Below are 13,792 nucleotides of genomic sequence, written 5' to 3'. Positions count from 1 at the left end.
AATCGAGCTGGCCCGGGTATCCTGGAATGACATTGACCTCATCCCGTCAGTAGAGGATGCCTGGTTATTCTTTAAAGGCGCCTTCCTCACCATCTTAAATAAGAATGCTTTATTATTTTTTTTTTAACCAGGAATAGATATAGCCCTTAGTTCACTCCAGACCTGTCTGTCCTTGACCAGCACAAAAACATCCTGTGGCGTTCTGCATTAGCATCGAATAGCCCCCGTGATATGCAACTTTTCAGGGAAGTTAGGAACAAATATACACAGGCATTTAGGAAAGCTAAGGCTAGCTTTTTCAAACAGAAATTTGCATCCTGTAGCACAAACTCAAAAAGGTTCTGGGATACTGCGAAGTCCATGGAGAATAAGAGCACATTTTCCCCGCTGCCCACTGCACTGAGGCTAGGAAACACTGACACTACCGATAAATCCACAATAATTGAGAATGTCAACAATTTCTCTATGGCTGGCCATGCTTTCCACCTGGCTAACCCTACCCCACTTCTCCTTCACCCAAATCCAGATAGCTGATGTTCTGAAAGAGCTGCAAAATCTGGGCTCCTACAAATCACCCGGGCTAGACAATCTGGACCCTCTCTTTCTAAAATTATCTGCTCAAATCGTTGGAACCCCTATTACTAGCCTGTTCAACCTCTCTTTCGTATCGTCTGAGATTCACATAGATTGGAAAGCTGCCGCAGTCATCCCCCTCTTCAAAGGGAGAGACACTCTAGACCCAAACTGCTACAGACCTATATCTATTCTACCCTGCCTTTCTAAGGTATTTGAAAGCCAAGTTAACAAACAGATTACCAACCATTTAGAATCTCACTGTACCTTCTCCGCTATGCAATCTGGTTTCAGAGCTGGTCATGGGTGCACCTCAGCCACGCTCAAGGTTCTAAAAGATATCATAACCGCCATCGAAAAGAGACATTACTGTGCAGTCGTATATTAATCAAACTGGCCAAGGCTTTCAACTCTGTCAATCACAACATTCTTATTGGCAGACTCAATAGCCTTGGTTTCTCAAATGATTGCCTCGCTTGGTTCACCAACTACTTCTCTGATAGAGTTCAGTATGTCAAATCGGAGGGCCTGTTGTCCGGACCTCTGGCAGTCTCTATGGGGGTGCCACAGGGTTCAATTCTTGGGCCGACTCTCTTCTCTGTATACATCAATGATGTTGCTCTTGCTGCTGGTGATTCTTTGATCCACCATTACGCAGACGACACCATTCTGTATACCTCTGGCCCTTCGTTGGACACTGTGTTAACTAACCTCCAGATGAGCTTCAATGCCATACAACTCTCCTTCCGTGGCCTCTGAAGCTGGAGACTCTTACCTCCCTCACTAGCTTTAAGCACCAGCTGTCAGAGCAGCTCACAGATCACTGCACCTGTAAATAGCCCACCCAATCTACCTCATCCCCAAACTGTATTTATTTGTTTATTTTGCTCCTTTGCACCCCAGTATCTACCTACCTGGTTCAATAAAGGTGAAATAAATCAAATTAAAAATAGAAGTTGTAGAAGAAAATTGACTACTTAAAATGTTATGTTGTAATAACAAAAGTCTGTCACATGATGGCAATATTGTGTTCCTTATTCACAGCTTGCAGAATTCCTTTTCATTTGACTAGTCTCTATGTCAAATTTTTTTTTTAAATATATTAATACATTAAAGTAATCCATTTGTGGTTGAGATTATATTTGTGGAAGGTTATAACATGGCAAAAGTATAAACCTGAATATGACTAGAGATCTTTACTCCATGCAAAGTAAGGCCTACACTGAATCATAAACCTAAGAATACACAAATCACAAAAATGCTTGGATCAAACAAAACCGTGTCAAATTATTCAAAAGCATTTAAGTACATAAACCGCTCAATATATACCCAAGTAAGTGGTCCAATCTTTTAATCACTTACAGGTGTAGGATCTTAATTTGACCAGTTTCTCAAAACAGGGAAATAATCCTTCAGTAACTGGAAATGTGAATTATTGTGTGGATTAGAATTCATAGTATTTTTTTGTAGGGGTTGATACATGTTTAGTTAGGGCAAATCAAGTCTGAAATTTTAAAGAGAAAATGACACATTTTAGAAGCCTTTTTAAACCTTGAATGCAGTACGAGTTTGCATTTTCCCGCTGTGCAGAACATTTCCTGCAACAATGAGGTGATTAAATTATGATCCTGCACCTGTAGATGAAGCAGACAATGAGCAAGTCATTCAAAGAGAACAACATTCCCCAACATAAATAAACCTAAATGCTGTACTAATATACAATAACTGTCCCTAATACCTATATATTTACATGGTAGACGGTACAGTGTGTACAGTGTAATTACATTGTAGGTACCTTATCCGTATCTGATTTGTGTAGTTACATGTTAAAATGTTTATTATATGCATTAGATTTGTAAAACTAACTTAAATGAATTGTAGCTACAGTAAACCTTCTCTTAACAACCAATTATTGTTTAAGATAATTTTTCTTTTGTTGTGACTTATTTTTGCAAATTCTTTGTATTGTGCATGCCACAAACATGGATAGCAGTTGTAAGTGCTAGGCAAATGTATACCAAAACTGTACCAATAATTTCTCTACCACCAATCAGTTTTGGGAGAATCTGCTTTTGAGGGCTGACTACTAACGCCCTCTGCAGTTACCCTACTGTTTCAATGGGGATATGACATTTTGCAGAATCAAATCAAGATATATTTTGTGATGGTTAGCAGAAACCAAATACTGTATAATGCAAAAAATGTCATAGCAATTGTCCTGGCCGAACCCGTGTGAAATTTACATGAGAACAATGACAGAGCAAAACGCACAGAGAAATCACCATAAAAATAGTGAGAGCTAAATCAAGCTGTCAAGGGGGAAAACTATGCAAATGGATGGCTAATGGTTATTGACAGCAACATTTGGATGTGCGGTGCTATCAGCAACACATTATGTGAAGACAAAAGGCTAAGTAGAATAACAGGCCGGATCCACTAAACAGCTGCATCGGTGAGGAGGGGGAGGGTGGGGCCCATTGTCTTACGGGGAGGCTGGGGCCCATTCATAAATAAAATATCACAATCAATGCACGTATTGATGCAAACTTACACAGATAAATGCATGAATGGTAACCCCAGACAGACTCATCCTCTAAAATACAAACACTGTGTGCACCTGCTGATGATCAAGTAGGCTACTGCAATCATTTTCCTCCTAAATAACACACACACACGCGCACATCCTCTGACAGTGTCCACTGAGGCCTACGTCATTGACAACAGGTCGATTCTACATTCCTGACCTTGAGGAAACAAAGCAGTCAATGGTTGAATCACTTAAAATCAAAAAAGTAAAAATAATTTGAATCAAATAACATATGGTAGGTAACGTTAGGCCTATTGTATATATATTTTTTTTAAGTCACCAGAATATGCTCTATATCAGGGAGGAAGGTAGTCTAGGGTTTAAGAGTGTTGGGCCAGTAACCGAAAGGTTGCTGTTTTGAATCCCCAAGCCAACTGGGTTAAAACGCTGTCAATGTGCCCTTGAGCAATGCACTGAACCCTAAATTGTTCCTGTAAGTCACTCGGGATAAGAGCGTCTGCCGGATAATTTTGTTTGAGCGGACTGAAACATAATTATCATATTTTTTTACACTGCAAATTGACCACAACTAAGCCCAAAAATAGATTGCGTTTGAAAATAACAATAATTTCATACCTTGATTACATTGAGACATGATCACATATTATTTTTATTCGTGGGAATACTAGGGAAAAGACTTCCTAAACTAAACACATTTTTAACAGATGCCCTGGTGATTTAAAAAATAATAATAGTAACATTCCAAATTCCTTGCAGTCCAGTTTTGGCCCATAGGCCGCCTCTGGCTGACCTATATTATAGTACACTCAGTGTCTGCATGGTACCTCTGCATTGTTACAGACCATTGCTCTCTCATGTCAGTCTAACTTTATCTCGTGACAAAAATGTTGCTCCGACAACGAAAAATGTTTTATACTTACTTCTGATTGTGGCTATCATACCTTATCTCAGTAATGTGCCCAGTTTTATTTTGCACAATGGACTCTCATGGTGAAAGGTATGGTATCCTAATGTACACTATACACGGTGTAGTGTAAGTGAGTTTCTCTAATTACTTATTTGAAGTTTGGTTCTATTGTTACATTGTCGTTATGTTACATTTGCCACATTTGTTCAATTGAGTGATCTTTAGCCTACGCAACGAGGCGCGGCAACGCTTGCTGCTGGGTTCAATTGCATAGCCCTAGTTTTCTCCCCTCCCCCCTTTTGAAGTCATGATGGCGAAACTGTAGTGTTCAGGACGAGAAGTGTCCCACCCGCACAGCAGTTCATCTATTTATTTATTTATCATTTTACCGCAATGACCCGCTGGATTCCAACTAAAAAAGAGAAATATGGCGTTGGTAAGTTCGACAACTATGTCGTCTTGTTTACAATTGGGTTGTAATTCACACAGCAGTCTATTTACTAGTTGGCCAAGGCAATTAAACTTGGAAGTTATGTAGCTAGGAATCTTTAGGAAAAGGCGAAGTTAAGCTACTTTGACTGTCACACATGTAGCTTAGGAATCCCTGAAAGAAAGTGAATGTTGATTCGATGTGAATACGTTTGGTCAGGGTGTGCTCTCTACGTCCATACAGTAACAATCCGTAAATCGAGTGGTTTGATTCGAAAATGAGCCTTGCTACATACACGTCGTGCTGAAACTTTATTGCTGTCCATATACTGAAGCATCCATGTAAGCTTATAGTTGGAAATGTGTAAGACATTGTGATTTTAGCCTATCATATATCATGAAAACAACCTAGGCGCATAGCCTACATGAGTCACTTTAGTTTAGGCATGCTGTGTGGAACGTTATGTGAATACACGCCCTCAAGGTAAATCAAAACTAATGGGGAACCATTTCAGAGAGTATGATGACGTCAGTAGGCCTATAATATCGCAATTGGGTACCTGTTGTTTTTGTATTTAACCAGTAAAAGTCCATTCAGATGGTCTCTTTTGCAAGCGAGAACAGGGCTGCGTTCAGTACGTTTTTACGTTCTGGATCGTTCAATTGAACATAAACGGTGCTGTAATGTACGACCAGTTGGAAAACGAGGAGGGGTTGGTTGGGGAACGGTATCAGCATGGCCACTGCCCTTTAAAACGTCACTCATTGTTTCAAGCCACACCCACCCACACGTACCTCAATAAAGTTTTGTGGAAACGCACTTCTTGCCATGAAGGCAGCAGCAATCAAATCAAATTGTATTGATCGCATACACATATTTATCAGATGTTATTGCGGGTGTAGCGAATTTCTTGTGTTCCTAGCTCCAATAGTGCAGTAATATCTAACAATACACATATCAAAAAGTAAAATCATGGAATTAAGAAATATATAAATATTAGGATGAGCAATGTCGGAGTGGCATTGACTAAAATACAGTAGAATGTAATACAGTATATACATATGAAATGAGTAAAGCATTGTGTAAACATTATTATGTCAATGTATACAGGGCAGCAGCCTCTCAGGTGCAGGGTTGAGTAACCGGGTGGTAGCCGGCTAGTGATGGCTATTTATTAGTCTGATGGCCTTGAGATAGAAGCTGCTTTTCAGTCTCTCGGTCCCAGATTTAATGCACTTGTACTGACCTCGCCTTCCGGATGATAACGGGGTGAACAGGCTGTGGCTCGGGTGGTTGTCCTTGATGATTTTTTTGGCCTTCCTGTGACATCGGGGGCTGTAGGTGTCCTGGAGGGCAGGCAGTGTGCCCCCGGTGATGTGTTGTGCAGACCACAGCACCCTCTGGAGAGTCCTGCGGTTGTTGGCGGTGCCGTTGCCTTACCAGGATGCTCTCAATTATGCATCTGTAAAAGTTTGTGAGGGTCTTAGGGGCCAAGCCACATTTCTTCAGCCTCCTGCGGTTGAAGAGGCGCTATTGCGCCTTCTTCACCACACTGTCTGTGTGGACCATTTCAGTTTGTCTGTGATGTGTACGCTGAGGAACTTGACGCTTTCCACTTTCTCCACTGCTGTCCCATCGATGTGGATAGGGGCGTGCTCACTCTGCATTTTGCTGAAGTCCACGATCAGCTCCTTCGTTTTGTTGACGTTGAGGGAGAGGTTATTTTCCTGGCACCACTCCGCAAGGGCCCTCACCTCCTCCCTGTAGGCTGTCCCGTCATTGTTGGTAATCAAGTCTACTATGGTTGTGTCGTCTGCAAACTTGATGATTGAGTGTGGCCACACAGTCATGGGTGAACAGGGAGTACAGGAGGGGGCTGAGTACCCACCCTTAAGGGGCCCCTGTGTTGAGGATCAGTGAAGTGGAGGTGTTGTGTCCTACCTTCACCACCTGGGGGCATTGTCTGTGGATCTATTGGGGCAGTAAACAAGTTGAAGTGGGTATAGGGTGTCAGGTAAAGTAGAGGTGATAGGATCCTTAACTAGCCTCAAAGCACTTCAGGATGACAGAAGTGAGTGCTACGGGGTGATAGTCATTTAGCTCAGTTACCTTAGCTTTCTTGGGTACAGGAACAATGGTGGGTCTCTTGAAGCATGTGGGGACAGCAGACTGGGATAGGGAGAGATTGAATATGTGTGTTAACACTCCAGCCAGCTGGTCTGCACGTGCTCTGAGGAAGCAGCTAGGGATGCCATCTGGGCCGACAGCCTTGCAAGGGTTAACACGTTTAAATGTCTTACTCACGTCGGCCACGGAGAAGGAGAACCCACAGTCCTTGGGAGCGGGCCGCGTCGATGGCACTGCGTTATCCTCAAGCGGGCAAAGAAAGTGTTTAGTTTGTCTGGGAGCAAGACGTTGGTGTCAGTGATGTGGCTGGTTTTCCCTTTGTAATCTGTGATTATCTGTAGACCCTCTCACATACATCTCGTGTCTGAGCTGTTGAATTGCAACTCCACTTTGTCTCTGTACTGACGGTTTGCCTGTTTGATTGCCTTACAGAGGGAATAACTACACTGTTTGTATTCAACCATATTCCCAATCACCTTGCCAGGGTTAAATGCGGTGGTTCGCGCTTTCAGTTTAGCGTGAATGCTGCCGTCTATCCACGGTTTCTGGTTTGGGTAGGTTTTAATAGTCACGGTGGGAACAATATCCATCAATACACTTCCTGGTGAACTCAGTCACCGTGTCTGTGTATACATCAATGTTATTATCCGAGGCTACCCCAGTCCGCGTGATCAAAACAATCTTGAAGCATGAATTCCGATTGGTCAGACCAGCGTTGAATAGACCTTAGCACAGGTACTACCTGTTTGAGTTTCTGCCTATAGGAAGGGAGGAGCAAAATTAAGTTGTGATCTGCCAAAGGGAGGGCGGGGGAGGGCCTTGTAGGCATCCCGGAAGAGAGAATAGCAGTGGTTAAGTGTTTTCCCTGTGTGAGAACTACAGTCAATGTGTTGATAGAACTTCGGTAGCGTTTTCCTCTAATTTGTTTTGTTAAAATCCCCAGCTACAATAAATGTGGCCATATGTGGTTTCCAGGATATGTGGTTTCCAGTTGCATAAAGTCCAGTGTAGTTCCTTGAGGGCCATCGTGGTATCGGCTTGAGGGGGAATATACACGGCTGTGACTATAACCGAAGAGAATTCTCTTGGGAGGTAATATGGTCTGCATTTGATTGTGAGGTATTCTATGTCGGGTGAACAAAAGCACTTGAGTTTCTATACGTTATCACAATCACACCGCCCTTCTTCTTCCAGGAAAGATCTTTATTCCTGTCTGTGCGATGTACTAAGAACACAGCTGGCTGTATGGACGTGGACAGTATATCCAGAGAGAGCCATGATTCCGTGAAACAGAGTACGTTACAGTCCCTGATGTCTCTCTGGAAGGAGATCCCCGCCCTGAGTTTGTCTACTTTATTGTCCAGAGACTGAACATTAGCGAGTAATATACTCTGAAGCAGTGGATAGTGTGCACGCCTCCTGAGTCGGACTAGAAGTCCACTCCGAATACCTCTTCTCCGCCAGTGGCGTCTTGGAGCAGCCTCTGGGATAAGTTAAATTGCCCTAGGGGGTGAGAACAAAATATCAAATTTGGGAAAGTCATATTCCTGGTCATTGTGCTGGTGAGTTAACGCTGCTCTGATATCCAAAAGTTATTTTGGCTGTATGTAATAACACACAAAACGTTCTGGGCTAATAGTGTAAGAAATAACACACAAAAACAAAATACTGCAAAGTTGCATAGGAGCTAGAAGCAAAGCTGCCATGTCTGTCGGCGCCATCTTGCAATCAACATTACACAATTTAAAAATTATATAATATAATCACAACAGCAACAACTCGATCCTGCCTACAGGAAATATTAACACTCATCCTGAACAGAGTCTTGCACCATTGTTATTTGGTTGATATCACTGTATCACAAGCAATAACACCATTCATAGATAAAAAATAAATTTTAAAAAAGTTACGTGGAAATTAATCACGATTTCATGTGGTTGTTTTTCCTTCATTGTTTACAAAACATTGACATGTGTAAATATAATAGGCCTACAGATTTCTGAATTTAGCAGGACAGAAAATAACCACAATCTCATAGAATGATTTAGGTCTCATGTACAGAATGTTAATTTTGTTCTGACACTAATTTGGGTTTCAACTTTGTTTGAACATGGATATTGGCATCATTCTAAAAAATAACAATATTCTAGTAAGGAATGCCCTTGACTTAGCTTGCCAACCCCCAAAGTAGCTAGCATACCTCTGTGGAATGTTGTGTTCAAGTTCTTGTTCATCTTTTGCTATGTTTGGTAAAGACCACAGACATGTCATTGTCGAAAAGGGACTGAAGTCATACTTTGTATTGTTGCTGTTCCACTACATTTTCCCCCCATTTTGAATATGACAGATGACTCCATGCAACTGTGTATTGGTTTGTTCTTATTCGGGTAGATACCGTTTGAAACAGACACTACCTTTTAGTTATGTTTGTGTAATGCTGATACAATCAGAACATTCATGAAGCTTGTTGTGTGTCAATGGCTGCTAAACCCTAGTAATGTTTGAAAATAAGACATACCCCTCACTTATGGACTAGCCTAATGTCTGATACAATGTATTTCAAATGTAGTCGACCAATGTGTAATCGTCAAGATGCCAGTGATAGTGTAGAGGATGTCATTGCTATAAAATGAAAAGATTGACAATTTATTGATATACAGTGCCTTGCGAAAGTATTCAGACCCCTTGAACTTTGCGACCTTTTGCCACATTTCAGGCTTCAAACATAAAGATATAAAACTGTATTTTTTGTGAATGATCAACAACAAGTGGGACACAATCATGAAGTGGAACGACATTTATTGGATATTTCAAACTTTTTTAACAAATCAAAAACTGAAAAATTGGGCGTGCAAAATTATTCAGCCCCCTTAAGTTAATACTTTGTAGCGCCACCTTTTGCTGCGATTACAGCTGTAAGTCGCTTGGGGTATGTCTCTATCAGTTTTGCACATCAAGAGACTGAATTTTTTTTCCCATTACTCCTTGCAAAACAGCTCGAGTTCAGTGAGGTTGGATGGAGAGCATTTGTGAACAGCAGTTTTCAGTTCTTTCCACAGATTCTCGATTGGATTCAGGTCTGGACTTTGACTTGGCCATTCTAACACCTGGATATGTTTATTTTTGAACCATTCCATTGTAGATTTTGCTTTATGTTTTGGATCATTGTCTTGTTGGAAGACAAATCTCCGTCCCAGTCTCAGGTCTTTTGCAGACTCCATCAGGTTTTCTTCCAAAATGGTCCTGTATTTGGCCCATCTTCCCATCAATTTTAACCATCTTCCCTGTCCCTGCTGAAGAAAAGCAGGCCCAAACCATGATGCTGCCACCACCATGTTTGACAGTGGGGATGGTGTGTTCAGCTGTGTTGCTTTTACGCCAAACATAACGTTTTGCATTGTTGCCAAAAAGTTCAATTTTGGTTTCATCTGACCAGAGCACCTTCTTCCACATGTTTGGTGTGTCTCCCAGGTGGCTTGTGGCAAACTTTAAACAACACTTTTTATGGATATCTTTAAGAAATGGCTTTCTTCTTGCCACTCTTCCATAAAGGCCAGATTTGTGCAATATACGACTGATTGTTGTCCTATGGACAGAGTCTCCCACCTCAGCTGTAGATCTCTGCAGTTCATCCAGAGTGATCATGGGCCTGCCTCTTGGCTGCATCTCTGATCAGTCTTCTCCTTGTATGAGCTGAAAGTTTAGAGGGACGGCCAGGTCTTGGTAGATTTGCAGTGGTCTGATACTCCTTCCATTTCAATATTATCGCTTGCACAGTGCTCCTTGGGATGTTTAAAGCTTGGGAAATCTTTTTGTATCCAAATCCGGCTTTAAACTTCTTCACAACAGTATCTCGGACCTGCCTGGTGTGTTCCTTGTTCTTCATGATGCTCTCTGCGCTTTTAACGGACCTCTGAGACTATCACAGTGCAGGTGCATTTATACGGAGACTTGATTACACACAGGGGGATTGTATTTATCATCATTAGTCATTTAGGTCAACATTGGATCATTCAGAGATCCTCACTGAACTTCTGGAGAGAGTTTGCTGCACTGAAAGTAAAGGGGCTGAATAATTTTGCACGCCCAATTTTTCAGTTTTTGATTTGTTAAAAAAGTTTGAAATATCCAATAAATGTCGTTCCACTTCATGATTGTGTCCCACTTGTTGTTGATTCTTCACAAAAAAAATACAGTTTTATATCTTTATGTTTGAAGCTTGAAATGTGGCAAAAGGTCGCAAAGTTCAAGGGGGCCGAATACTTTCGCAAGGCACTGCAAATGCACTATCATCACTCATCAGAGCACACATGCATTTCATACAAACAAAGAGGTATAATGGGTTTGCACTCAAAAAGATGTTGCATAAAGCTTACGTTATTATTCAATTTTTTAAATTATTTTCACTGCATCAGGGATAGTGTACACAGACGTTTTGGCTTTCCAGCCTTCTTCAGTGTGTCGGTACAATAAAAAAATGTCTAAACAGCATTTGTAAAGAACAGCAGATGGGCAGCAGTGCTTCTAATCAGGGTTGTCACTCATCTACCAATCAGGGATGTGGCTTTTCTGGTCTACCTGTATATAAATTAGTCACAAAGAAATACAGAATTATAGGGTACGGGAGGGTGCACGAAGGGCAACTCACAAATCAATCGCCCCAGGTTTCCGCTCACCAAAATACATTATATCAATTAATGAGATAGTCCACCACAAAGGACATCAGGCAAAGCCGTTCATAAATATGTGGGGCCAACTCATAAACAATACTTAAAATCTGATACGGACAGTGTTCTTCTATAACAGTCTGAATGTGGCTTATAGGAAGGAGGTGAAATCTAATTCTTTGTTTAAACCGTGTGGAAAAATAGATTTTAATTTATATATCCACATGGCTTCTCTTTTAGAGTAATTTGTTGTCATAGTCACCTCTTCTACGTGGTGGATTAACTTTTTAGATCCCGCAGAAACGCAATTCTTTAATGGAATGATTTTGTTCTATGAAGTGTCTTGCACCTGGCGAGATGATATCTTGACGTCTAATAGTGGATTTATGTTCTCCAAGATGTACTTTCAAGGTCCGGGATGTTTTTCCAATATAAATCTTATTACAAGAACACTGTAACATATAAATAACTCATTTTAGTAGTGCAAGTTCTACATGATTTTATCTCAAGTCTGAGGGCATACTAAATTAGAACATTTCCTTATGGTGCTACAAGAGGTACAAGCTCTACAGGGGAAACATCCTTTTATGAAGGCCTCTTTTTCTCTCTCTGACCACATCTGATCAAACCAATATGTTTGATAGATGTCTTGATCGTTTATAATTGAATAAAGGTGGATTCTGGAAGGCAGAATTTAAATATGAGTCTGATGATAATATGTGCCAGTGTTTCTTGACAATAGACTTGATGCCATTATGGCTATCATCGAAAGTAAGTATATAGTTTACAGAAAACAGTTTATTTTGTTTTTGTTGGAATTTGTTAAGTAACTGGCTTCTGTTCAAGCTTTTAACTTGTTTTTTAGCTTAATCAAGCCAGGTATCGGGATAACCTCTCAAACGAAAATACTCAAGGAGAGAATTTGATTGTCTGTCATATTCTTCCTCTGTGTCACAAATGCGACTCAGTCTATGACTTTGGCTTACTGGTAAACCTCTTTTTGGGGGAAGAGGGTGATAACTATCAGCTGTCAATATAATATTTTTATCTGTAGGTTTTCTGTGAACTGTAGTACTTAGAGATTGTCCCTTTAACAAGTACATCTAAGAAATGTATAGAGTTAATGTTATTTTCCATAATGAAGGAAATTGATTGTACTCTAGAGTAATTGTAGTTAAGATATTCATTTAATTTTGGAACCTGTCCAGATCATAAGGCAATCGTCTATATAGAGGATCCAATATTTAACATGATCTTTAAGGATTATTTACATAAATAAAATGCCATTTGATTTTCCTGACATGCATTTCAATCTGATTTGGTCAGATTATAGAGAGCCGGTAGGATTTTGACAAGAGGCTGTCTGTGTGTGTTTATATGTAACCTCAGCCAGGGATGTCACAGGTTGAGATGCAAAACAGTGTGAAGGAGCTGCACTGGTGAGCAGTGCTGAGGCACAGACAGTAGCGCTTAGAGGTAACAGTAGTGCTGCATCACAACATGCTTGGCGTGATTTTTAACCACGGGCAGATCTCTGCTGTTGCCAGACATTTCTCAGGACACAGACAGAACGATGTCAAGTTGGTGTCACTCTGCATGACCAGAGGGAGATGTCATTTCTTTGGTATTTTTTCTTTGCTATTGTTTCTGAGTTGGCAGAGGGAGTTTTAAAGTGGAACTGACAGCATTTTAGCAACATGAAATGTTATTCAAGTCTGTTTATATACACCCCCAGGAAGAATGACACTTTTAAAAACATTTTCTGACAAGCGAGCACTTAGATATGGTAATTTTCACTTTTCATAAATTCTTAGAACGTCTGGGAATTACGTATACTAAAGCATTTGTGAAAATTCTATAGAGGGAAAGCGTAAATAAAACCGAAAAAAGCCCATCTGTCTCATTCAGGACCGGAGTCTACTCAGACCCGTGCACCATAGCCAACCAGAGCTACAGTAGGCCTTTATGCAAACAAGCCATTTACCACACAGACCTGCCATCATTCACTTTGAACTGGACTGTGTGCTTACAGGCAGTTACAACAGCACGAATTTAGATCATTACAACACATTCCCAAAAGCTACAACATACACCTGGATGGATTTCTGCAAATATGTCAATACCACGGAAGTCCTCTTACTTTTGGGACCATTACAGTCCTATTTATCAAACAGCCATAAAAATAAAATAAACTGCTAACTGGCTGTAGTTGGCTAGCTACTTCCAGACACAAGACTATTTTACTCGCCCTAGCAGAGCTGGTTAGGCTGTTTACATGTTATCTAGAGCGATCGTGACTAACTATTACTTTTTTTGCCTACGTTTACTGACACCGGTCATATTCAGCAAGTGTTGTGCGTTCGTAAATTCATCAGTTATTCCAGTTATTCTACGCTCTGGCACACTGATGAGAGTGCTCTGAAATCAGAGTAGATAGTCAGTGAATTTGTGTACGCAGAGAGATGCTAGCTGGATAAGTCTATCCGATCTAATTTGTATTGGCCTATGTAATGGTGATGAGCGATCTCAAATAATCTCAA

At 40.8% G+C, this 13,792-nt stretch overlaps 1 protein-coding gene across 2 annotated transcripts in view; it reads left to right on the top strand.

Annotated features, from left to right (window-relative positions):
* The first annotated feature begins 4,335 nt into the window (after positions 1-4,335).
* The window catches only part of LOC139389412 (dedicator of cytokinesis protein 5-like), a 33,053-nt gene continuing 23,596 nt past the window's right edge, over positions 4,336-13,792 (top strand). For both annotated transcript variants that reach the window (XM_071136155.1, XM_071136156.1), the window contains exon 1: positions 4,336-4,464. In XM_071136155.1, the coding sequence (XP_070992256.1) occupies positions 4,422-4,464 (43 nt within the window). In that variant the 5' untranslated portion in view covers positions 4,336-4,421. The remainder of the gene's footprint in view (positions 4,465-13,792) is intronic.

This window comes from Oncorhynchus clarkii, chromosome 30 (genome assembly GCF_045791955.1).
Source record: "Oncorhynchus clarkii lewisi isolate Uvic-CL-2024 chromosome 30, UVic_Ocla_1.0, whole genome shotgun sequence".
Lineage (NCBI taxonomy): Eukaryota > Metazoa > Chordata > Actinopteri > Salmoniformes > Salmonidae > Oncorhynchus > Oncorhynchus clarkii.
This window is presented reverse-complemented; position numbering and strand designations above follow the sequence as displayed.